Source organism: Erythrolamprus reginae, chromosome 5 (genome assembly GCF_031021105.1).
Source record: "Erythrolamprus reginae isolate rEryReg1 chromosome 5, rEryReg1.hap1, whole genome shotgun sequence".
NCBI classification, from domain to species: domain Eukaryota; kingdom Metazoa; phylum Chordata; class Lepidosauria; order Squamata; family Dipsadidae; genus Erythrolamprus; species Erythrolamprus reginae.
Window position 1 is genome coordinate 10,590,256 of NC_091954.1, and position 27,095 is coordinate 10,617,350.

General features: G+C 41.8%; 1 protein-coding gene across 1 annotated transcript; it reads left to right on the forward strand.

Moving 5' to 3' along the window:
- Positions 1-445: 445 nt before the first annotated feature.
- Positions 446-26,714, forward strand: LOC139168325 (tigger transposable element-derived protein 1-like). Its single transcript, XM_070753905.1, has 3 exons — positions 446-796; positions 1,219-1,538; positions 26,667-26,714. The coding sequence occupies exons 1-3, from the start codon at positions 481-483 to the stop codon at positions 26,712-26,714; spliced, it is 684 nt and encodes a 227-aa protein (XP_070610006.1). The 5' UTR covers positions 446-480.
- The last annotated feature ends 381 nt before the right edge of the window (positions 26,715-27,095 follow it).

Here is a 27,095-nt window from a genome sequence, read left to right on the forward strand (position 1 = left end):
TTTGCTTTGTATATGTCCCGGTCATGTCATTCATGTTTGTTTCTCTTAAAAAGACTATAACTTTAAGACTGGTTTCCCTACCCTAGAGTCTGTTTGGCATGAAGGACTGTAAATTTATGCAATTTGTTTTTATTTTTTCTCAGCAATTTTCATATACAGTGGTCCCTCGATTTACGCGTTCTCGATTAGCGCGAAACGCTGCAACGCGGTTTTTCAAAAAATATTAATTAAAAAATAAGTCCGCCTTTTTTTTTCCTACACCACGGTTTTTCCCGCCCGATGACGTCATACTGATTGCTGATTGGCCAAAATCTCGACCAATCGTTGCAAACGCAAAAAAAAAGCTTTGCAACTGAACTGTTGGAACTTGTTCAGACTTGTTGCAAGATGCCTCCTAAACGTTGTGCACGGAGTGCAGGCGGCGACGCTAAAAAGACCAGGAGGATACTCACAATTAAAGAGAAAATTGACATTTTGGACATGCTGAAAGAGGGACGCTCTTATGCAGATTTTGGTCGGCAGTATGGGATCAACGAATCGAGTGTGCGAACCATTCGGGACGACGAGAAAAAGATAAGGCAAAGTTCTCTGATGGCATTCAACAAGGCTGCAAAAAGAATGGTGACGCCTAGAAACAAACGGCTTATGAAGATGGAAGCTGCTTTGTCCCTGTGGGTACAAGACTGCCGCAAAAAGAGCATTGCTTTGGATACCAACACTATAAGGACCAAGGCACAACAATTGTACAACCGTCTTGAAGACACAGAAGAAGGCGATGCAGATGAGGGAAACGCAGGTAAGGGCTGGGGTTTTTTTATTCTGTCATTAGATACTGTATTTAAGTGTTTTTTAAGGAAGGAGCAGGGAAGGAGGGAAGGAGGGAGGGAGGGAAGGAGGGAGGGAGGGAAGGAAGGAGGGAAGGAAGGAGGGAGGGAGAGAAGGGAGGGAGGGAGAGAAGAGAAGGAGGGAAGGAAGGAAGGAAGGGAAGGAAGGAGGGAAGGAGGGAAGGAGGGAGGGAGGGAGAGAAGGGAAGGAGGGAAGGAAGGAAGGAGGGAGAGAAGGGAAGAGGGAGGGAGAGAAGGGAAGGAGGGAAGGAAGGAGGGAGGGAGTGAAGGAGGGAGGGAGGGAGGGAAGGAAGGAAAGAGGGAAGGAGGTGGGCATTTACTCTTTATGCTTTCATTCAAGTCACTTCTCTCTCCCTTTCCTGTCATTCTGCAGCCTCAGCCTCAGCCCCAGCCACATTCACAGCAAGCAAAGGGTGGTTTGAGAAATTTCAACGGCGCTATGGCCTGAAGAGTGTGTCATTGCATGGAGAAGCTGCCTCAGCAGATACAGGTGCAGCAGAAAACTTTGTCCAGCGCACGTTTAAAGACCTAATTGCAGAAGGGGGCTACCTTCCAGAACAGGTGTTCAACATGGACGAAACAGGCCTGTTCTGGAAGAGGATGCCTTCAAGGACTTTCTTGATGCAAGATGAAGCCAAAGCCCCTGGCTTTAAGGCCATGAAAGATCGAGTGACTTTGATCATGTGTGGGAATGCAGCAGGCTTTTTGCTGAAGCCAGGGCTAATTTATAAGTCACAAAATCCCAGAGCCCTCAAGAACAGAAATAAGAATGCATTGCCAGTGTACTGGATGCATAATCCTAAAGCATGGATTACAAAACCCCTCACGCGGGACTGGTTTCATCACTGCTTCATCCCACAGGTGGAGGTGTATTTGGCTCGCAAAGGAATCGATTTCAAAGTGCTTCTCCTAATGGACAATGCTGGCGGCCATGATCACCTGGACCATGAACATGATGGGGTGCAAGTTGAATTCTTGCCACCAAACACCACATCGCTTATCCAGCCGATGGATCAAGGTATTATCCGTGCATTTAAGGCACTGTACACGCGCAATTCTCTTGGAAGCATCGTGGAAGCAATGGATGCTGATGACAACTTCACATTGAAGGCCTACTGGCGTCAGTACACAATTGCATCTTGTCTGAAGAACATTCAGAATGCCTTGATGGATATGAAGACACAGACAATGAATGCCTGCTGGAGGAAATTGTGGCCAGAAGTGGTGCATGATTACAAGGGATTTGCTCCCGAAGAAATCCAAGATGCTGCAGTCCAGACCTCTGTGAAGCTGGCACAGGCACTGGGTGGAGAAGGCTTCGTTGACATGACACCAGAGGAAGTCAATGGTTTGCTTGATGAGCATGGCCTACCGCTGACAGACAAAGATCTGGAGGAGCTGACCAGGTCAGCGAGTGAAGAAGAGGAGGAAGCGGAAGCTGAACAAGCTGAGGAAGAAGAAGATGTTGGCCTAACGCTTGAGCGGCTTGCAGAACTGAACAGAGCTACTTCAAATGTACAACGCATGGTGGAACTTTGGATACCAACATGACTCGCTCTATACAGTTTAACGCCTCCTTTCTCCTTTGACAACATCTTTGCACCATACAGATCCATGTTAGCCCAGAAAAAGAAACGGCGCCAACAACTGCCCATGACCATGTTTGTCACAAAAACCAAGAGGTCTGTCACACCATCACCTGCAGCGTCCATTGTAGAAATGGTGATAGAAGAAGATCCCTAGTTATCCCAGTTATGCTAACCCCCCCACCCCACCCCATAAAATGTAAATAAATATGTTATTGTTCATAACTTAAGAGTCTTATTCAATGTGTACAGTAATGGTAATTAAGGGGATGGGAAATGGTAATTTATGGGTTAAAAGTGTTGGGACTGAGTGGCACACAGTCTGTACAGAAGAATGAATGAATGAATGACTGAGTGAATGAATGAAATTCAAACACAGGTGAGGGCTGGGGGGTTTTATTCTGTCATTACACAGTACAGTACAGTACAGTTACAGTTTAAGTGCTTTTTGAGAAAGGAGGGAGAGAAGGGAGGGAAGGAGGTAGGGAGAGAAGGGAGGGAGGGAGGGAGAGAAGGGAAGGAGGGAAGGAAGGAGGGAAGGAAGGAGGGAGGGAGAGAAGGGAGGGAGGGAGAGAAGAGAAGGAGGGAAGGAAGGAGGGAGGGAGGGAGAGAAGGGAAGGAGGGAGGGAGAGAAGAGAAGGAGGGAAGGAAGGAGGGAGGGAGAGAAGGGAAGGAGGGAAGGAGGGAGGGAGGGAGAGAAGGGAAGGAGGGAGGGAGAGAAGAGAAGGAGGGAAGGAAGGAGGGAAGGAAGGAGGGAGGGAGAGAAGGGAGGGAGAGAAGGGAGGGAGAGAAGAGAAGGAGGGAAGGAAGGAGGGAAGGAAGGAGGGAAGGAGAGAAGGGAAGGAGGGAGGGTTGCCATTGCCGCCAGCGCTGCCCCAAGAAAGCCGGTGAGAGGAAGGAGAGAAGGGAAGGAGGGAGGGTTGCCATTGCCGCCAGTGCTGCCCCAAGAAAGCCGGTGAGCGGGGCGAATCGGGCGGGCGGGGGGTAGCGGCAAGGAGCCCGGAAAAATCACCATTGCATTGCCAGCCTCCGAATTTGCGTCGCTCCACCTTCTGCGCATGTGCGGCCAGGGCGCGCATGCGCAGATGGTGTTTTTACTTCCGCATCCAGTATAACGCGGAAATCGGTTAGCGCGGGAGGTCTTGGAACGTAACCCCCGCGCTAACCGAGGGATCACTGCATATTGTTCTGCTGGTCTCTCTGATAGGAGCCTCCCAAAAATTCAAGGGTACAAATTTCAGACACACACACACGTTTGAAAATTCAAAACAATGTTCTTTATCCCAAAATTCAAAATAAACTAAGCACTCTTTTTGTATTGCAAAGAGCACTCATCCCAAAACAACCGGGTAGTCTGTACAATTTCCCTTAAGCAGTCATTAAGTACTTTGCCAGCAGCTGTGGAGAAACTTCACACCCCTTCTTCTTCCAATGAAGGGAGACACACACACACTTTGCTCTGCTTTGGTTTCAAAGGTGTGAAAAAGCAACAAAGTCCAGCACACAAGATCCCTGACCAACTGCAACAGATATTCTTCCACAATGGCCAAACCCACATGCTGCTATTTATAGCAGCAGACCTAATTACTGGAGTCCCACCCAAACACAGGTGGCCTCCCTTATTTCCTGTAATATGATCTTACTTGGTCTCTTCTACGCATAATTCTGCGCTTGCGTGGGTCCAAAATGTCAGCATCGGAATCAAAGGAAGATAACGAAGATTGACTGCCTTGGCTGTGTGCCAAGCCCTCCTCTGCTGAGTCACTCCCACTTTCTTCTTCGTCCGAGGAATCTAAACTCTGAACTGATTCTGTTGGCAATAACACAGGCCTATGACATGTTGAAATTTCCCCTGCATCCACCTCCCCATTGGGAGGAGTGTACCAGAGAGCCCGACAGAACAACATTAGCAGAGCACATGAAAAAAAGTGTGTGAGTGCATGAGCAGAGTGTGATGCATACATTTCTGAAGTGGTAGGGAAGGTAATCCCAGCGACCGGTTAGGTCCCACCGCGTTGGCCTTCTCCGGGTCTTGTCGACGAAACAATGTTGCCTGGCTGGACCCAGGGGAAGAGCCTTCTCTGTGGTGGCCCCGACCCTCTGGAATCAACTCCACCCCGGAGATTAGGACTGCCCCTACCCTCCTTGCCTTTCGCAAACTCCTCAAAACTCACCTCTGTCATCAGGTATTGGGAAATTGATTCCCCTGGGCTGTTTTCGCTTTATGTATGGTCTATATGAGATGTATGGCTGTTTTTATATTAAGGGTTTTACATTGTTTTAAGTATTGGATTTGTATTGTTTTTGTTGTGAGCCTCTCCGAGTCCTCGGAGAGGGGCAGCATACAAATCTAAGAAATAAAGAAAGAAAGAAATAAAGAAATAAAGAAAGAAAGAAAGAAAGAAAGAAAGAAAGAAAGAAAAATAAATAAATAAAAAAAATAAAAAAAAATGAAGAAGTAAGTAAGTAAGTGTTCTGTCGAGCTCTCTGCTAGAATCCTCCAAAAAATGCACAGATACAATTTCAGACACACACACATTTGAAAATTCAAAACAATGTTCTTTATAATGAAAATTCACTTAAACCAAGCCCTCTTTTGTTATAGCAAAGAGCACTCGTCTCCAAACAAACTGGTAATTTGTACAAGTCCCTTATCAGTTCTGTAATACTTAGCTTGCAGCTGTGAGGCAATTCACAGTCCTTCTTTTTTCACAAAGTGAAACACATTTTTCCCTGGTTTAGTTTCACAACAGGGAAAAATCAGCACACAAAAGGTCAAAGTCAGTAAAGCAGTCACGAAACACAACGGTCAGATAATCCTCCACAATGGCCAAACCCACAGGCTGCTCTTTATAGCAGCCTCACTAATTACCACAGCCCCACCCAACCACAGGTGGCCTCATTTTCTTTGATAATAATCTCTCAGTTGTTGTTGCCTATGCATCGCTCTCCGCATGCGTGGCTGTATCATTCACTTTTGTTCCGAATCCAAGGAGGAGCTAGAGAATTGATCTCCTTCTGAGCTGTCTGCCACACTCTCCTCCTCCCTGTCACTCCTGTCTTCTTGGTCAGAGGAGCCTTCATCAGCAGATTCCACCAGGGGCAAAACAGGCCTGCAGCATGTGGATGTCTCCCCCACATCCACAGTCCTTGGGGCAGGAGCTGGGCCAGAGCTAACCACAACAGTAAGTAAGTAAGTAAGTAAGTAAGTAAGTAAGTAAGTAAGTAAGTAAGTGTTCTGTCTGGGTTCCCCCAGACCTCAACACCAACTGGAAAAAACAGCCAGACACTCTGGTAAAAGCCAAAAGTATTTTATAACTGGAAAAAATAAGCACAGAGGAAAACCTGTTCTTCCCAACAGACAGGATATAATACGGTACAGCAGGGTCCTGATGTCCAGACAATACAGCAAGCTTCTTGCTGACACCCCCCCCCCCAAGGTTTCAATAGTCAAAGGCACAAACCAGGATTCCAAGACGCCAAAGTTCACAGTCAGGTCCCACGACTCTCAAAGATAAAACTCCACAAGCCAGGAAGGGTGGGTCTGCCTTTTAGCCTTTCCCAAGAGCACCACACCCAAACCCAGCTGTTGCCACTTTAATGCTGAAAGTATTTAGCCAATTGATTCCGTGTCTGAGTAGCTCTTCGTTGTCGCAGATCAATTATGGCTTGTGCACTTTCCTCTAAGGAATCCAGGCTGCTTGCTGGGGAGAGCTCCCCCTGGTGGGACTCTGGCTGTCCTCCCTCTTCTTCAGCCTGGGATTCCTCCTCCTCGTCTGTCTGCACCTCCTGTTCCTCAGCCTCTCCCTCTGAGCTGGAAACCGACAGAAGGTCAGCCGTTCCCGGAGGGGCCTCAGACGGAACCACAACAGTAAGTAAGTAAGTAGATTTCACCACTGGATTAATGAGATGATGCACTTCATCCTCCCACTCTGATATCAGGTAGGAAAGCTCGCCTTACTTTTAAGGAGGTTGATAAGAAACCATCGTGATTTACTGTGAACTGCTTCCACCCGAAAATAGCTGTAAATTTCATGGCCCAGTTTAAGAACAAGTGTTTCAATTATGGTTGTCATTAAGAGGAAGTGGGGTGGGGGAGGAATCAATAGTCAGTTCCAAGCAAACTACTGTACTAGTTTTCCTGTTTTGAGAAAAAGCTGTAGAGAAAGGTTTGGTATGTACGTGTATGTTTTAAAAAGAGATGAAGAAACAGCTGGAAGTTTTGGAACACTGGCTTAGCATGAGATTCCCTCATTTACTGCTCGGGTTGAAGATGCAAACATCCTGGGAATAAAGATATTTTATGTAAGTATGTATGCATCAAGGGTGGTTTCTAACTTACCTTGCTGCTGGTTCGCTTCCTCCCGTGCTGTGTGGCTGTGCCTCATGGGTATGCGCATGCACAGTGCCTAAGTTGTCTAAGCACCACAATTTCAAGTCTGATAGCAAAAGGTATTCTGTTGAGAGTGGTGGAGTGGAGGACTCTTCTCCTGAAATCCTTTTGGACTCTCTAAATTGTATACCGATCAGTTTCCGGTCACAATTCAATGTGTTGGTTATGACCATTGGCATTGGACCAGAGTACCTCCGGAACCGCCTGCTACTGCACAAATCCCAGCGACCGATAAGGTCCCACAGAGTTGGCTTTCTCTGGCTCCCGTCGACTAAACAATGTCGTTTGGTGGGCCCTAGGGGAAGAGCCTTCTCTGTGGTGGCCCCAGCCCTCTGGAATCAACTCCCCCCGGAGATTAGAACTGCCCCCACCCTCCTTGTCTTTCGTAAACTACTCAAGACCCACCTATATCGCCAGGCATTGGGGAGTTGAGACACCTTCCCCCAGGCTCTTTATATTTTATGTTTGGTATGTATGTGTTTTTTGGTTTTAAATATGATAGGGTTTTATATCCTTCTTTTTAAATATTAGATTTGTTTCGCTATAACATTGTTTTTTATTATTGTTGTGAGCCGCCCCGAGTATTATTATTATTATTATTATTATTATTATTATTATTATTATTATTGTCTGAAATGCTGTGTGGTTTCCAGACAAGTGAGCTGTATTCAAGAATTGGTCTAGCGAATGTGTTGTATGCCCTAGTTAGCAGTGTAATATTGGCAGAGAAAAAGCTACACAAGATTGGATTTCATTCGTTCGTTCGTTCGTTCGTTCGTTCGTTCGTTCGTTCGTTCATTCATTCATTCATTCATTCATTCATTCATCCATCCATTCATTCAATTTTTATGCTGCCCTACTCCCCAGGGATCCTGACAATTCTTTTGTGCCCTTTTGGCAATGTTGTTAAGTGGGTTTTGGCACTTTGATCATTCACCATATCTTCCCCAGATGATGATGATGATGATGATGATGATGATGATGATGATTTATTAGAATTGTGTGCTACCCCTCTCCGAAGACTCGGAGTGGCTCACAACAGCGATAAATAATGTGACAAATCCAATACTTAAAAAACATCTAAAAACCCATATCATTAAAAGCTATACAATTCAATCAAACCATACATAAATAAATCACATGAGCTTGGGGATACCTCAAGTACCCCATGCCTGGAGACAAAGGTGGGTCTTGAGTAGTTTGCGAAAGGCAAGGAGGGTGGGGGCGGTTCTAATCTCCGGAGGGAGTTGATTCCAGAGGGCTGGGGCTGCCACAGAGAAGGCTCTTGCCCTGGAGCTGGCCAGACGACATTGTTTAGTTGATGGGACCCGGAGAAGGTCAACTCTGTGGGACCTTATCAGCCACTGGGATTCATGCATCTGAAGACAGTCCCGAAGGTATTCTGGCCCGATGCCATGTAGGGCTTTATAGGTCATTGCCAGCAACTTGAATTGTGACTGGAAACAAATGATATGATGCATAGGACAATGTCACAGTAGAAGGCAGAGAAAAATAGCCCAATAATTGAAAAATATAGACAGTAAGGAAACATCGACCAGAATACCTCTGGAACTGCCTTCTACTGCACGAATCCCAGCGGCCGATAAGGTCCCACAGAGTTGGCCTTCTCCAGGTCCCGTCGACTAAACAATGTCATTTGGCAGGCCCCAGGGGAAGAGCCTTCTCTGTGGCGGCCCTGGCCCTCTGGAATCAACTTCCCCCGGAGATTAGAACGGTCCCCACCCTCCTTGTCTTTCGCAAGTTACTTAAGACCCACCTATATTGCCAGGCATGGGGTGACTAAGACATCTCCCCCAGGCTTATTATATTTCATGTTTGATGTGTATGTGCTGTATGGTTTTTAATTGTTGAGGTTTTTATATATATATTATTATTAGATTTGTTCCATTGTTATACTGTTTTTGTTACTGTTGTGAGCCTCCCGGCTCATCTGTTTGGAACCCATATCGCATCTCAGACATTAACACCCTTGAAAATGTCCAAAGATACTTCACCAGAAGAGCCCTTCACTCCTCCACTCGAAACAGAATACCCTACGAAAATAGACTATCAATCCTAGGTCTAGAAAGTTTAGAACTAAGATGCCTTAAACAAGACCTAAGTATTGCCCACAAGATCATATGCTGCAACGTCCTGCCTGTCGGCGACTACTTCAGCTTCAACCACAACAACACGAGAGCACATAACAGATTTAAACTTAATATTAACCGCTCCAAACCTGACTGTAAAAAATATGACTTCAGTAACCGAGTTGTCGAAGCGTGGAACTCATTACCGGACTCCATAGTGTCATCCCCAAACCCCCAACACTTTACCCTTAGATTATCCAGATTCCTAAGAGGTCAGTAAGGGGCGAGTACAAGTGCACTAGAGTGCCTTCCATCCCCTGTCCTATTGCTCTCCTATATCTCCTATACCTTTCTTCTATTCTTATATCTCTTCTTCTATTCTTTCATTTATATGTTCTATTCCTATATCTTCTCTTCTATTCTTTCATTGATATGTTCTATTACTTTATCTTCTTTTCTATTATTTCTTAGATATATTTTACTATGAGTATCTCCTCTATAACCTTCATCATGTATTTTACTATGTGTATATAGATATATACCCACTAAAACCCTCATTGTGTATTGGACAAAATAAATAAATCAATCAATCTAATAAATTGAATTGAATTGAATTGAACATGAAGAAATCTCTCTCTCCCTCACTCTCTCTCTCTCCCCCCCCCTCCTCCTCCTTTGGTTTCTTAAATGAAGCTGAAGAGGCCTTGATTCCTCACAGTGTGAGGTTCCTTTTTGGGTGTCAATTGTTTCTAATTTGTACTTCAAAGTCAAGTCACTCGTCAAGGTAAACTATCACAGCAGGGCCCATCGCTGAAGTGGAGGTAGGCATGGATACTGATATTTCATGCTGAGAGTCCACAAGCCCAAGAGGAGAGCGAAGAATGATATGAAAACAAAATTGTAGAGGCAGGAGTATGTCATTACATGTCTCGTTTTCTGATCTAGGCACCACGAGACAAGAACATTTCCAGACTAACTGGTCTTTTGAAGGGAAATGGGATGGAGACTCGGGAAACAAGATGTCTGTCATTCATATCATGAAAGAATTAAACCCTGGCGCCATCAGCTCCCTTCAGATAAAATGACTATTTGACTAAGAGGTTTTTTTTCCCCTTACACAGAATCCATAGCAGACAGTTTTAAATGGATGGGACATCTATTATAGAATATATATATAATTAAGGCATAATTAAATATCCCTTGCTCTTTTAATGTGGCACCTCTAAAGACAGGCTTCATTTCCAGCATTCAATTTTAATCAATAAATACAGAAATAATTTAATTGTATTTAATGAATAAAATCAGATGCCGGCACATTTCCAAATTGTTGGAAGATGTTCAGAAATTTACCATCCCTGGTATTAAGGAGAACTACTCTACTCAATAATTCCAGCTTTCTGTAGATAATATGTTCAACAATGCTGATTTTTTTTAAAGTTGGCCCTTCCCAACACAACTCATCCATATTCGTTAATAACAATCACCCCCAACAGTTAATGAATCCCAACCTTTAGGTAAGATTGCTAGTTTACATGTTGTGGTTAGCTCTGGCCCATCTCCTGCCCCAAGGACTGTGGATGTGGGGGAGACATCCACATGCTGCAGGCCTGTTTTGCCCCCGGTGGAATCTGCTGATGAAGGCTCCTCTGACCAAGAAGACATGAGTGACAGGGAGGAGGAGAGTGTGGCAGACAGCTCAGAAGGAGATCAATTATCTAGCTCCTCCTTGGATTTGGAACAAGAGTTAATGATACAGCCACGCATGCGGAGAGCGATGCATAGGCAACAACAACTGAGAGATTATTATCAAAGAAAATGAGGCCACCTGTGGTTGGGTGGGGCTGTGGTAATTAGTGAGGCTGCTATAAATAGCAGCCTGTGGGTTTGGCCATTGTGGAGAATTATCTGATCGTTGTGTTTCGTGCCTGCCTTGCTGACTTCGACCTTGGTGTGCTGATTTTTCCCCGCTTTGAAACTAAACCAGAGCAAAGTGTGTTTCACTTTGTGAAAGAAGAAGGACTTTGAATTGCCTCACAGCTGCAAGCTAAGTATCTCAGAACTGATAAGGGACTTGTACAGATTACCAGTTTGTTTGGAGATGAGTGCTCTTTGCTATACAAAAAGAGTGCTCCATTTATTTGCATTTTCGGTATAAAGAACATTGTTTTGAATTTTCAAACGTGTGTGTGTCTGAAATTGTATCTGTGACTTTTTGGGAGGATTCTGCCAGAGAGCTCAACAGAACATTTACATATTCTCCAGTGCTGTTTAGATCGGGATAGAAAAGGTGGATAGGGAAAAAAACTTTTCTCTATCACACAATGCTAGGATGAGGGGGCACTCCCTAAATCTCATAGGTAAGAAAGTGAGGACAAATAAATGGAAATATTTCTTCACCCAGAGGGTCGTTGGTTTATGGAATTCACTTCCAGAAGAGGTCGTGACAGCTGTCAGCCTGATAGCTTCAAGGCAGGATTAGACAGATTCATGGATGCCAAGTGTATCGGTGGTTATTGAAATGGATGTCCATGTGCTGCCTCTATGTTGGTTGAGGCAGGCTGGATTCCCTTGAGTACCATTTGTTGGGGGTCAAAGGAAAGGGAGGGTTTTGCCTTCTCCTTCTGCTCAAGATCCCCATGTACAATTGGTGGGCCACTGTGTGAGATAGAATGCTGGACTCGATGGGCTTTGGCCTGATTCAGCATGGCTGTTGTTATGTTCTTACCAGTTGAAAATTCACAAATCTTAAAGCTGCCAAGATTAGTCAACCCTGCAGTAAAACCTCAGTTGTAGAAACCATTTTGAGGGGCGGTGGGGAAATAATAATAATAATAATAATAATAATAATAATAATAATAATAATAATAATTTAAAAAGACATGGTCATGGCTTACAAGTGGAACACTCAAAAAGGAGACAGAAGGACTAATACTGGCAGCACAAGAACAGGCCATTAGAACAAATGCTGTCAAAGCCAGAATTGAAAAATCAACAGACGATCCAAAGTGCAGACTCTGTAAAGAAACAGATGAAACAATTGATCACATACTCAGCTGCTGCAAAAAGATCGCACAGACTGACTACAAGCATAGACATGATGCTGTGGCACAGATGATCCACTGGAACTTGTGCCGGAACTAACATTTACCAGTGGCAAAGAACTGGTGGGCCCATAAGCCCGAAAAAGTGGTCAAAAATGAGCAAGCAAAACTACTGACTTCAGACTGACCGAATTCTGAAGCATAACACACCAGACATTGTGATCGTGAAGAAAAAGAAAGTATGGATCATCGACATCGCAATCCCAGGAGACAGCAGAATTGAGGAGAAGCAGCTAGAGAAATTAGTGAAATACGAAGATCTAAAAATCGAGCTGCAACGACTCTGGCATAAGCCAGTGAAAGTGGTCCCAGTGGTACTTGGCACGCTGGGCGCAGTGCCAAAGGATCTCAGCAGACATTTGAAAACCATCGGAATGGACAAAATCTCCATTTGTCAATTGCAAAAGGCTGCTTTAGTGGGATCGGCAAACATAATTCGCCGCTACATCACGCAGTCCTAGGTGCTTGGGAAGCGCCCGACTGGTGATGAAATACGAAATGCAGCATAGTGATCTCGTTTGCTGTGTTGTACTGACATAATAATAATAATAATAATAATAATAATAATAATAATAATAATAATAGTAGTAGTAGTAGTAGTAGTAATAATAATAATAATAATAATAATAATAATAATAATAATAATAATAATAATAATTCCATTACATCTGAATCAACCTCATTTATTTTCTTGGCATCATTATATAACTGATGTTTTCTATCATTTTCATCCCTTTAGATCCTTGGCTTCCCTATAGGATGAGAATGACGGATGATGTCATTGAATGCCAGTAATATAAAAACTTTTAATAAGAACACACCTAACATAAATTGTATCTATTGGCAAGATTGCTTTCAAAATAATAGACTTTCTGCCTCATTTGGAAGGGAAGTCATTAGTAAAGTTTTGGATCCAAAGTCTGCTAAATGGAAGTTAGAGAATGGAGCTTTTATTACATTTAATTGACCTTGGTTTCCTGTTTAGCTTTTACGACTATTTCTGCTGATACAATCATTGTGGCACAGACCTGGACATTCTATGGCCGCTTAGCCCTTTGGCTGCTCCTGTCTGGCCTGCATGAATTTAATTGGAAATTAGAAATCAAATGTAAATAAGATGTAAAATGTATTATTACAGCAGCTTATCAAAACCATATAATTTACTGCTTTTTATAAAACGTCAAAAGTGATATAGGGCAGAATTCAGTTCAGCCTATTGGTTGTTAAGCTTCCATACCAGTTCAGTTTCCTATGTGGGAAAATTATCCTATTTTTCGGAGTACAGTGGTACCTCAAGATACGAACCCCTCGTCTTACGAACAACTCAAGATACGAATCCGGGGTTCAGAAAAAAATTGCCTCTTCTTACGAACTTTTTTCGTGTTACGAACGCCAAACCCGAACTTCTGGGTTTGGCATTTGGAGGCTGTTGGGAAGCCGCATGGCTGTTTTAAAAGGTGACAGCCGGGCTGGGGGGCTTCCCAGCAGCCTCCGAACGCCTAACGCGGAGGTTCGGGTTTGGCGTTCGGCTTCGGGAGGCTGCTGGGAAGCTCCCAAGCCCGGCTGTCACCTTTTAAAACAGCCCCGTGGCTTCCCAGCAGCCTCCGAACGCCAAACCCAGAAGTTCGGGTTTGGCGTTCGTAACACGAAAAAAGTTCGTAAGAAGAGGCAAATTTTTTCTGAACCGTTCGGAGGCTGCTGGGAAGCCGCGCGGCTGTTTTAAAAGGTGACAGCCGGGCGGCAGGGTTTTCCAGCAGCCTCCGAATGCCGAACGCGGAAGTTTGGGTTTGGCGTTCGGCTTCGGGAGACGGCAGGGAAGCCGCGCGGCTGTTTTAAAAGGTGACAGCCGGGCTGGGGGGGTTGCTTCTCGGCGGCCTCCCGAACGCCGAACCCAGAAGTTCGGGTTTGGCGTTCGGGAGGTCACTGAGAAGCCCCCAGGCTGTTTTAAAAGGTGACAGCCGGGCGGCAGCGTTTTTTTTTGCGGGGTTTTTTTTTGGTTGCACAGGTTAATTGACTTTACATTGTTTCCTATGGGAAACAATGTTTCGTCTTACGAACCTTTCATCTTACGAACCTCCCCCTGGAACCAATTAGGTTCATAAGACGAGGTATGACTGTATAAGAGACACTTTCCACCCCCCACCCCCCTAAAAGAGGGTGGAGATGTTGGTGTGTCATACGCACTGAATACACTGGCCTCTCAACCCCTTACCTCACACGTACCATTTTCCCCAAAAACGGGGTGCTCAGAAATTTGGGGAAGCCTGCAAAATGCTTCTGTGAGCTAGGGAGGGCAAAAACACAATTTGTGTGGCAGTGAAGGACTGCAAAAACTTTACTACCACGCTGCGGGCGTGTATTATTGTGTGGGTGTGGCTTGATGGCCATGTGACTGGGTAGGAGTGGCTTGCCAGCCATGTGACAAGATGGGAGTGGCTTGACAACCATGTGATGAGGGGTGGCTTAAAGGTCATGTGAATGGGTGAGAGTGGCTTACCGACCAAGATAAGTTTTCAAATAGGTGCTTGTACTCTTTCTCAGTTAATTAAATCACATTATTTGAATAGCCACAAAAAGGACAAATGATAGACAGCATTATTGGTCGAGGAGCACAGGAACATTTTAAGGTTTTGTACTGAACCCTCACGGTTCAGTATGATAACGGATTAGGCAAGTAGCTCAATTTTAATTAATTGCTATAAAAGTTCAGTTCTAGATAGTGATTAAAATATTTGAAGCATTTATGGGTAAAAACATACTATTTAATTATTTCCTATTTTAAAAGTAATTAAGGATCATACTAAGATAGTAGAGAAGGAAGGACAATAAAGAAACCATTAAGTAGTTAATAAATAGTGCATAAACTTACTAACCCCACTGTGTCCCTCCTGTGGGGGGCAGTAGCCCATCACTGGTGTGGGGTGGGGGTGGGGGTTGGAAGGCGAAAAATAGGTCCATTTCTTTTGGCAAAAGCATGCAAAGAGTTTGGGATGCCTGTAGAGTGATCCCCAGGGCTGGGGAGAGCAAAAATGGGCCATTTTTCATGGTATTTAAGACGGTGTAATGCACGGCTTCTGCACAGAGAATAACGTGATTCATTCTAGAAATATAGAAACATAGAAACATAGAAGTCTGACGGCAGAAAAAGACCTCATGGTCCATCTAGTCTGCCCTTATACTATTTCCTGTATTTTATCTTAGGATGGATATATGTTTATCCCAGGCATGTTTAAATTCAGTTACTGTGGATTTATCTACCACGTCTGCTGGAAGTTTGTTTCAAGGATCTACTACTCTTTCTAGCATCTTATTTCCAGTCTTTGTTCGGCTTGTGATTTAAAGATGCACACTATTGGCTTTCTGAGGAGCTCCAGGCTTCCAGCTAACTTCTGAACATCTCCGCTTCTGAATATTATTCCAGCTGGGTAATTATTGTCGTGCATATCTCTTTCTGGAACTCTAGCCAGCTGATAAGACTTCATAAGCAATATGGTGAAGTTGTTAAAAGACTTTAATTTTTATTTTGAAAAAAACTGCAAATAATTCTTATGCATAGTAAATCCTTTATTATTTTAAAATTGGTGGTGTGCATCCGATTTCTGGAGGGCTCAGTGCTGGAACAGAACATATAGTCTGAAAAATATGGTAATTGCCCACCCTTCTGTAGTAGGTATACAGTGTTCCCTCGATTTTCACGGGGGATGTGTTCCGAGACTGCCCGCGAAAGTCGAATTTCCGCGAAGTAGAGATGCGGAAGTAAATACACTATTTTTGGCTATGAACAGTATCACAAGCCTTCCCTTAACACTTTAAATCCCTAAACTGCAATTTCTCACTCCCTTAGCAACCATTTAGATTATTACTCACCATGTTTATTTATTAAAGTTTATTAAAAAAATATTTATTAAAGGCGGATGAAAGTTTGGCAATGACATATGATGTCATCGGGTGGAAAAAACCGTGGTATAGGGGGGGAAACCGCAAAGTATTTTTTAATTAATATTTTTGAAAAACCGTGGTATAGCCGTTTCGCGAAGTTCGAACCCGCGAAAATCGAGGGACCACTGTATAGATGTTTATTATATGGCTCTTGCAGTTCCAGAACTTCCTTGCAAGTAGCAGGTCTTATTCCATAACAGGTTTTTCCACCAATCATTGGATAGATTTTGACTTGTCGTTTCATTATATTTCTTTTGAGCCAGGTTTTCTTCCTCTTCCTCTTCTTCCTTAATGTTCACTTAACTTTGCAAAAAGTAATTATATTCTGCTCATTCTCCACCAGCTGGTATTTACTTCATCCTCCATCAGGCATCAACAGAGCATAGTGCTGAAAGACAGAAATATTACTCTAGCAAGCATAAATATTTCATTTTTCACACCACAAATGTGCTGATGATTTATTAATTAGCCTGAAGGCCTGCTGCTCTTGCATAGCTGAGTACCCCGAAAAAAAGTTCAGCCTAGATAACGGAGAAGATCTATACCACGTGGTTTTGTAGAGGGCAGAAAAGAATAAAAATAATGAGACCAGTGGTATGACTGGAAGCTAAATAATTTTTATTTATTTATTTTTTTATTTATTCATTTGTCCAATACACAAATACATAGGAAGAAAAATAGACATGTGATAATATAAAAGACGGTGAAAGTGAACTTAGAGGAGAGGATATATGAAAGGAAGAGAATATATACGATAGGAGAAAAAAAGGAAAGACAATTGGACAGGGGACAAAAGGCACTCCAGTGCACTTATTTACGCCCCTTACTGGCCTCTTAGGAACCTGGAGAGGTCAATCGTGGAAAGTTTAAGGGAGAAGTGTTGGGAGTTAGGGGTTGACACAATTGAGTCCAGTAATGAGTTCCACGCTTCGATAACTCGATTGTTGAAATCATATTTTTTACAGTCAAGTTTTGCGCGGTTCGTGTTAAGTTTGAATCTGTTGCGTGCTCTTGTGTTGTTGCGGTTGAAGCTGAAGTAGTCATTGACCGGTAGGACGTTGCAGCATATGATCTTGTGGGCAATACTCAAATCGTGTTTTAGGCACCGTAGTTCTAGGCTTTCAAGGCCCAGGATTGTTAGTCTATTTTCGTAGGATATTCTGTTTCGAGTGGAGGAGTGGAGGGCTCTTCTGGTGAAATATCTTTGGACATTTTCAAGGGTGTTGATGTCTGAGATGTGATATGGGTTCCAGAACAAAAGCTGAGCAAAAAACAACAATGATTTTTTTTTATTAATATAGGATATAGATGACAGGCCAACCATTTGTAAACAGATTTATTAGTTTGAGTAAGTTTTGGCTCATGTTGCAAATGGGAAATTAATATTGTCGTATCCTATTAGTCAGAATTCAACTAGGAAAGATGTTGTGTGTATACGTGTTAATCTTTTTTTGTTGTGCTTTTTTTCTTTTTTTTATACACTTGGTGTTTTGTATTTTTAACTTTCCTTGAATAAACTAACAATTACAAAAAAGAAAAGGATTACCTCTTTTAGATAATCTAAACAAGGATTTATAGGCAATGGTAATATATTGGAGAAAAGATTGAGCAATATGAAGTGAAGGGAGGATTATAATTGATAATCAACATTGCTTGTGGGATATATTACTACTGCTATTATTATTACTGTGATGAATGAGACTTGTTAAATTATTGAAGTACAAAACGCAAACGATATGTATAACTGAATAAGTTAGACAATGAGTATTGATGTCTGAAACAAAGATATGATAGAACTGTGATGTTTTTCTCTTTCTAGTTTATTTATGCAGAGTGGTATGATGCTGTAGTTATGTGTTTATTAAAACCAAACATACACACAAACATACCATGCATAAATTGTATAGGCCTAGGCGGAAAGGGATATCTCAATTCCCCCATGCCTGACGACAGAGGTGGGTTTTAAGGAGCTTACGAAAGGCAAGGAGGGTGGCGGCAGTCCTGATTTCTGGGGGGAGCTGGTTCCAGAGGTCGGGGCCACCACAGAAAAGGCTCCTCCCCTGGGTCCCGCCAAATGACAATGTTTAGTCGACGGGACTCTTCCACACTTGCCCTTGGCAAAAGTGGACTCCAAGCCTGAAGAGCACAAATGTTCTGCGACAAAGGCAGAATGTCGTTGCGATGCAAAGGCAAGTACAGGGGCACTTCACCCCTGCACTAAGACTCCAGTCATTGCCACTGCTGCTTCGGCCCATTTGCGCCATCCTACCTTGCAGTGAGTGATGTTCAGCTCAATGAAGATGTCAACCCAATGCGCAGCAGTAGCAAAAAAAATCAAATTCTATGCTTGGCATGATTAGGAAGGGTATTGAAAATTGGTTGGCAAGTGTTGTATTGCCTCGATAGTGAGACCAGACTTGGAGTACTCTGTATAGCTCTGGTCACCGCACCACAAGAAGGCCTTCCCTGGGTCCCGTCGACTAAACAATGTCGTTTGGCGGGACCCAGGGGAAGAGCCTTCTCTGTGACAGCCCCGACCCTCTGGAACCAACTCCCTCCAGATATCAGAGTTGCCCCCACCCTTCTTGCCTTTTGTAAGCTCCTTAAAACCCACCTCTGTTGTCAGGCATGGGGAAATTGAGATATTCCCTTCCCTCCAGGCTTATAAAATGTATGCATGGTATGTCTGTATGTATGATTGGTTTCTTAAATTGGGTTTTTTTACATTACTTTTAATATTAGATTTGTTCATATTGTCTTTTTACTGTTGTTAGCAGCCCCAAGTCTATGGAGGGGGGCGGCATACAAATCTATTAAATAAATAAGTAAGTGAGTGAGTGAGTGAGTGAGTGAATGAATGAATGAATGAATGAACGAATAAATAAATAAATAAATAAATAAATAAATAAATAAATAATTAATGGAAGTGGAAAAGATGTAAAAAAAGGGCAACAAGAATGATCAAGGAAATGGAGCACCTCCCTTATGAAACCAGGTTGCAACGCCTTGGTCTCTTCAGCCTTGAAAGACGGCGTTTCAGGGGTGATTTAATCGAAGTGTATAAAATCATGCATGAGATGGAAAAGGTGGACAGAGAAAAATTATTCTCTCTATCACACAACACAAGGGGGCACTCCCTAAAGCTCATAGGTAAGAAAGTGGGGATAAATAAAGGGAAATATTTCTTCACTCAGAGGGTCGTTGGTTTATGGAATTCACTTCCAGAAGAGGTTGTGACAGCTGTCAGCCTGGATAGCTTCAAGGCAGGATTAGACAGATTCATGGATGCCAAGTGTATCGGTGGTTATTGAAATGGATGTCCAAGTGCCGCCTCTATGTTGGTTGAGGAAGGAAGGATTCGCTTGGGTACCATTTGTTGGGGGTCAAAGGAAAGGGAGGGTTTTGCTTTCTCTTTCTGCTCAATATCCCCATGGACAATTGGTGGGCCACTGTGTGAGATAGAATGCTGGACTCGATGGGCTTTGGCCTGATTCAGCATGGCTCTTCTTAGGTTCTTATGACCATGCCCACTCAGTCACATGACCCACCAGCCATATTGTTCTGCCAGGCTTTCTGGTAGACTCCTCCCAAAAATTCACAGGTACAAATTTCAGACACACACACGTTTGAAACTTCAAAACAATGTTCTTTATAATGAAAATTCACTTAACCTAAGCCCTCTTTTTGTATAGCAAAGAGCACTCTTCTCCAAACAAACTGGTAATTTGTACAAGTCCCTTATCAGTTCTGTGATACTTAGCTTGCAGCTGTGAGGCAATTCACAGTCCTTCTTCTTTCACAAAGTGAAACACACTTTGCTCTGGTTTAGTTTCAAAGCGGGGGAAAATCAGCACATAAAAGGTCAAAGTCAGCAAAGCCGTTACGAAACACAACGATCAGATAATCCTCCACAATGGCCAAACCCACAGGCTGCTATTTTTAGCAGCCTCACTAATTACCACAGCCCCACCCAACCACAGGTGGCCTCATTTTCTTTGATAGTAATCTCTCAGTTGTTGCTGCCTATGCATCGCTCTCCGCATGCGTGGCTGTGTCGTTAACTCTTGTTCTGAATCCAAGGAGGAGCTAGATAATTGATCTCCTTCTGAGCTGTCTGCCACACTCTCCTCCTCCCTGTCACTCGTGTCTTCTTGGTCAGAGGAGCCTTCATCATCAGATTCCACTAGGGGCAAAACAGGCCTGCAGAATGCGGATGTCTCTCCCGCATCCACAGTCCTTGGGGCAGGAGCTGGGCCAGAGCTAACCACAACACCATACCTACCCATCTGACCATTAGGGAGAAAGTTAAATTACTTGAATTGCATCTCTGCATACAGGTTGTGGGTGCACCAAACAATTAAGAAAACTGAGGCTGCTTTGTCAGTCGGCTTCTTCAAGCTATTTCTTTCCTCCATGGTTTCTGCAAGAAATCACATCCATAACATTCTTCTGGAGGAAGAGGGGAGGAAATTATTGATTTCCCAATCATAATGAAAACAAAATGCAAATACACCACTGATGGGAAGCGAAAATAGAACTGACATTGCCAAATGGAACGAAATTTGCAGCTGTTTGCCGAGGAGATGAAGTATAAATATTTCTTGCCTGTGTTTTTTTCCCCTTCCTATGCTTCCTGCGATATCAAAAATACACATTACCATTTGCCTTCCAAGTGAGAGATGTCAAATATATCTCCGCATTCAAATGTCCTTTTGATTTGATTTGCTCCTCCGTTTAACTTGATGGACCCGTCGGCGTAATTTTCAGCCCTGACCCATCTGTCTACATTCTTAGCACTTTCTCAGAGAGCTACCACTTTATATTTGATGAGTATATTAAAATACTTGTGAATCCTCACACCATAATAAACCATGAGGTTTCAGTCAAAGGATGAGTTTAGTCTTCACATGTTTAAGAAGCATACAAAGTCACCAGATGTATGAACCCCTCATCTGGGATCCATGTCCATGCATCAAATTGCATACTCAATTTTTTACATCTGGTCCTGTGTGACATACATGATACAAAGTAGAAAAACCCAAAATGAAAACATATTGCATTGGTTGCTGATCAATTTTTATGAATTTTTTAGTTTAAAATTGTAATTGGATTGGTGGGTATTGGATTTGTTATTATGTACTGTTTTTACCCTGTTGTGAGCCACCCCGAGTTTGCGGAGAGGAGCGGCATATAAATCCAATAAATCTAATCTAATCTAATCTAATTTCCGGTCACAATTCAAAGTGTTGGTTATGACCTATAAAGCCCTTCATGGCATCGCACCAGAATATCTCCGAGACCGCCTTCTGCCGCACGAATCCCAGTGACCGATTAGGTCCCACAGAGTGGGCCTTCTCTGGGTCCCGTCAACTAAACAATGTCAGTTGGTGGGCCCCAGGGGAAGAGCCTTCTCTGTGGCGGCCCTGACTCTCTGGAACCAGCTCCCCCCAGAGATTAGAACTGCCCCTACCCTCCTTGCCTTTCGTAAACTCCTCAAAACCCACCTTTGTCATCAGGCATGGGGGAACTGAGATATCTCCCCCGGGCATATACAATTTATGAATGGTATGTTTGTATGTAGGTCTACTTAATCATGGGTTTTTAAAAAATATATTTTAAATTGTAAATTATTAGATTTGTCATGAACTGTTTTTATTGTGTTGTGAGCCACCCCGAGTCTACGGAGAGGGGCGGCATACAAATCTAATTAATAATAATAATAATAATAATAATAATAATAATAATAATAATAATTGGCTGCCAATTGGTTTCCAGACTCAATTCAAAGTGTTGGTTTTGACCTATAAAGCCCTACATGGCATGGGACCAGAATACCTGAGACTTGCATGAATTCGACCACACCTGGAGTACTGCATTCAGTTCTGGTCACCACACTTCAAAAGAGACATTGAAACTCTGGAGAAGGTGCAAAACAGAGCAACCAAGATGATTAAGGGATTGGAAACCAAGACTTACGAAGAGAGACTGAGAGAACTGGGCATGGATAGCCTAGAGAAAAGGAGGGCCAGAGCGGACATGATAGCAGTCTACAGGTATACGAGGGGATGTCACAGAGAGGAGGGGATCACTTTATTCTCCTGGGCACCAGAGGGATGGACGAGGAACAATGGCTGGAAGCTGACCAAGGAGAGATTCAACATGGAGATAAGGAGGAACTTCCTGATGGTCAGAGCTAATCAACCAATGGAACAACCTACCAGCGGACGTTGTGAACTCCAACACTCTGGACATTTTTAAGAAGCTGACCAAGGAGAGATTCAACATGGAGATAAGGAGGAACTTCCTGATGGTCAGAGCTAATCAACCAATGGAACAACCTACCAGCGGACGTTGTGAACTCCAACACTCTGGACATTTTTAAGAGAAGATTGAACTGCCACTTGACTGGTGTGCTATAGGGTTCCTGCTTGGGCAGGGGGTTGAACTTGATGCCCTTCATGGTCCCTTTCAACTCTAACAATAAATAAATAAATTCCAGAGACTGGTCAGGTCCCACAGAGTTGGCGTTCTCCAGGTTCCGTCAACTAGACAATTTTGCTTGGTAGAGCCTAGGGGAAGAGCCTTCTCTGTGGGGGCCCCAGCCCTTGGAATCAGCTCCCCCCAGAGAGTTGTACTGCCCCCACCCTCCTCACCTTCCATAAAAGTCTGAAGACTCGTTTATGCCACTAGCCCTGGGGCCATTAGATCCTTGCCCCCTGGCCAATGAATGTGTTGAGAGAATATTGAGTTAATGGAATGATTGGGGTTTTTATGCATTTTTGGGTTTTAGATTTTAATTAATTCATTCATTGGATTTAAGGTAATTGTACACTGTTTATTATATTTTATGAGTCCTCAGAGAGGGGCAGCATAGAAATCCAATGAATGAATGAGTGAATGAATGAATGAACGAACAAATGAATGAATGAACAAATGAACAAATAAACGAATAAATATATTTACCCCAAAAAGAGCCTGAAAATTTGGGTGCGTCTTATACTCTGAATGTAGCTTTTTCGAAAGCTTTTTTCCCCAGCACTAACAAGGTGCTAATGATCTTCTCCAACTCTTACCAGCTTGCAGGCTTTTTTTTTTTCATTGCTAATTGCTCTGGAGAATGTTTTTTCCAGCCGTAACAAAGTGGTAACGATCTTCCCACTTGCAGGCTTTTTCATTGCTACTGTCTCCGAAGAAGGTTTTTTCCATCCCTAAGTCTTTCCAGGCTTTTTTTCATTGCTACTCACTCTAAATAAAGTTTTTTTAAAAGCCCTAACCAGGTCATAAAATAATGTGCTGAAGCTGGCCAGACTAAGGATTCTGGCCAGATGAATATCTGATAGGGAGATATTTTTTTTAATTCCCAGGACAGAAGAGAACGAAGCAGAATAGAATAGAATAGAATGGAACGGAATAGAATAGAATAGAATGGAACGGAATGGAACGGAACGGAACGGAATGGAACGGAACAGAATAGAATAGAATTCTTTATTGGCCAAGTGTGATTGGACATATAAGGAATTTGTCTTTGATACATATGCTCTCAGTGTACATAAAGGAAATGATAAGTTCTTTATCATTTAGCCGCCCTGAGTCCTTCGGGATTGGGCAGCACAGAAGTCGAATTAAACAAACAAACAAACAAACAAACAAATACTTTTTGTGATAGAAAACCCAGCATATCAATCTTTTTTGCTGTGTATTACTGTTTTCTGTGAATAAAATAACAACGACAGAGTTGAAAGGGACCTTGGAGGTCTTCTAGTCCAACCCCCTGCTTAGGCAGGAAACCCTACACCACTTTAGGCAAATGGTTAAACATCTTCTTAAAAACACCCAGTGTTGGAGCATTCACAACTTTTGGAGGCAAGCTGTTCCATTGATTAACTGTTCTTTTTAGTTCTAAGTTGCTTATCTAAGTTGCTTTAATTTCCACCCATTGCTTCTTGTTCTACCCTCAGGTGCTTTGGAGAATAGGTTGACTCCCTCTTCATTGTGGCAACCCCTGAGAAATTGCATTTTATTTAATCCTTTGACCTTTCTGCTTTTCATGATACTTTCTGAGTTCAGTAGCATGGGTTCATCTTCCAAACACTCATTTAAATTTATTTTATTTTATTTTATTTTATTTTATTTTATTTTATTTTATTTTATTTTATTTTATTTTATTTTATTTTATTTTATTTTATTTTATTTTATTTTATTTTATTTTATTTTATTTTATTTTATTTTATTTTATTTTATTTTATTTTATTTTATTTTATTTTATTTTTTATTTTATTTTATTTTATTTTATTTTATTTTATTTTATTTTATTTTATTTTATTTTATTTTATTTTATTTTATTTTATTTTATTTTATTTTATTTTATTTTATTTTATTTTATTTTATTTTATTTTATTTTATTTTATTTTATTTTATTTTATTTTATTTTATTTTATTTTATTTTATTTTATTTTATTTTATTTTATTTTATTTTTTATTTTTTATTTATTTATTTATTGGATTTGTATGCCGCCCCTCTCCGTAGACTCGGGGCAGCTAACAACAGTAGTAAACAGCATATAACAATCCAATATTAAAACAGTTAAAAACCCTTATTATAAAACCAATCATACATACAGACATACCATGCATAAAATTGTAAAGGCCTAGGGGCAAAGAGTATCTCAATTCCCCCATGCCTGGCGGCAGAGGTGGTTTTTAAGAAGCTTACGAAAGGCAAGGAGGGTGGGGGCAATTCTAATCTCTGGGGGGAGTTGGTTCCAGAGGGCCGGGGCCGCCACAGAGAAGGCTCTTCCCCATTGTTTAGTTGACGGGACCCGGAGAAGACCCACTCTGTGGGACCTAACTGGTCGCTGGGATTCAACAATCTGGCTATCAATGAAATCAGACTAATTCCTGTGTCCAAGAAATTAGTCTGTTGTTGTTGTTGTTGTTGTTGTTGTTGTTGTTGTTGTTGTTGTTAGGGAGACACATTCTCTATACATTACAGCTACAGACACGTTTTGTTTCTAACATTTGTGGAGAGCAGTATTTGCTAGGAAGCCTTCTATATTTAGCACTGATCACATTACATTCACTATTTAATTGTACCTGGAGTTGTGTAATAGAAGTCAGGGAATTACTGCAAACTTCTGATTTCCTTTTCATATAATATGAAAATAGGGTCACCAGCTAATTTACTCAGATACAGGGAATCCTCAAAGCAAGATACTGTGTCTATCTTTAAAGTAATTTTGCTAATAGATTTTACAAAGCTAATAAGAAATATATTTTTAAAAAAAGAATAAAAAGAATCATAACGAGGTAAGTATAAAAAAAGAAGAAATACAGAAAAATGATAGTAAAAAAGGTTTACACATACAGCAAATGTATTGTGTGTGTGTGTGTGTGTGTGTATTCAGAGCATATTCATGAACACTAGCTAGCAGTCAGAAAATTGTAATGAAAACTCCTCTATCTGTCTGTCTATCCATCCATCTGTCCATCCATCCATCCATCCAGAGGGGGGTTAGATCAAGGGATAGATAGATAGATAGATAGATAGATAGATAGATAGATAGATAGATAGATAGATAGATAGATAGAGAGAGAGAGAGAGAGAGAGAGAGAGAGAGAGAGAGAGAGAGAGAGATAGAGAGAGAGAGAGAGAGAGAGAGATAAAGAAAGATAGAGAGATGATAGGGAGATAAATAGGTTTTTTCAACAAAAATATTTTATTTGTCAAGTATATATTGGCATTATAAATAGATATAACACTCTTTATATACATGAGATGGGTGCTAATAACAGGGAAACACACACCCCTTACTGAACTCTTAGGAATCGGGTGATGTCAACAGTGGATGGTCTAAGGGTAAAGTTTTGGGGGTTTGGTGATGAAACTACAGAGACAGGTAGTTCCGGGCATTAACTACTCAATTGCTGAAGTTGTATCTTCTACAGTCAAGTTTAGAGCAGTTTACTTTGACTTTGTATCTGTTGTGTATTCATGTATTGTTGTGGGTTGAAGGTGAAGTAGTCCTTGACAGGAAGGACGTTGTAGCAGATGATTTTATGAGCTATGCTTAGGTCATATCGAAGGCGATATAGTTCTAAGCTTTCTAAGCCTAGAATTTCAAGTCTGGTTGCGTAAGATATCCTGTTGCAATTAGAAGAGTGGAGGGCTCTTCATGTAAAGTATCTCTGGACACTTTCTAATGTATTAATGTCTGAAATGGGGTCTGGGTTCCAAACAGATGAGCTGTATTTAAGGATTGGTCTGGTGAAAGTTTTATATGCTCTGGTTAGTAGTGTGCCTTCCGTCCCCTGTCCAATTGTTTCTCCTTATCTCATTTTCTTTTCTTCCTTTCAAATATGTTCACCTCTATTTTTATATCTTTTCTTCTATTCTTTTCTTTACTTATATTATTACATATCTTTCTCTTCAATGTGTATTATGTATTGGACAAAATAAATAAATAAATAAATAAATAAACAAACAAACAAACAAACAAACAAACAAACAAACAAATAATATATATTACCGGCGAAGAAGCTACGATCGATGGATGGACGGACAGATGAACAGACGGACGGATGGACAGACATACAGATAGATAGAGGAGTTTTCCTCTAAGTGGGGAGGGGACCCCAGACTCTTTTACTCACATTGTTCTCGCATTGATTTCCTCTGTATTCTGTAATTCCCTAGTTGCTTTTCCCTAAATTAGGAAAGTATCCGTGCATCAGTCAACTCTGTGAATGCCATATCTCTGTGAAATGTTCCCTTATATTGACTCTTGGCAACAGATGGATTTAAATGTCACTTCCTATGTACAATCTTAGATGAATGTATATGCACAGCCCACCCTTTATATTTTAAGATATTCACATTTATATCACTGTGTCTATTTCAATATATTTTGAGACATAGGATTTTTTTTTAAGTGCTTTCATAAAGATCCATCCATGTATGGTACAAAAATAACAATACAAAAGCTACAATAGAGCCATAGGTCTGGTTCCCAAAGAAAAATAGATACCGTAATAAAAAACCAACCAAATTAAAACATTCCATTGATATTTCTGTGGATGTAATTCTGAACGAAAGATAAGCATGCATATTTATCTTTAAAAGAAATGTTTACTCCGTTGTTGTT

Bases quoted from the DNA above. Each gene is read 5' to 3' on its own strand.
- LOC139168325 (XM_070753905.1), top strand. From the start codon at position 481: ATGCTGAAAGAGGGACGCTCTTATGCAGATTTTGGTCGGCAGTATGGG. The intron at 797-1,218 runs GTAAGGGCTGGG...GTCATTCTGCAG, and splicing joins TGCAGATGAGGGAAACGCAG to CCTCAGCCTCAGCCCCAGCC. The intron at 1,539-26,666 runs GCAGCAGGCTTT...TCCCTAAATTAG, and splicing joins CTTTGATCATGTGTGGGAAT to GAAAGTATCCGTGCATCAGT.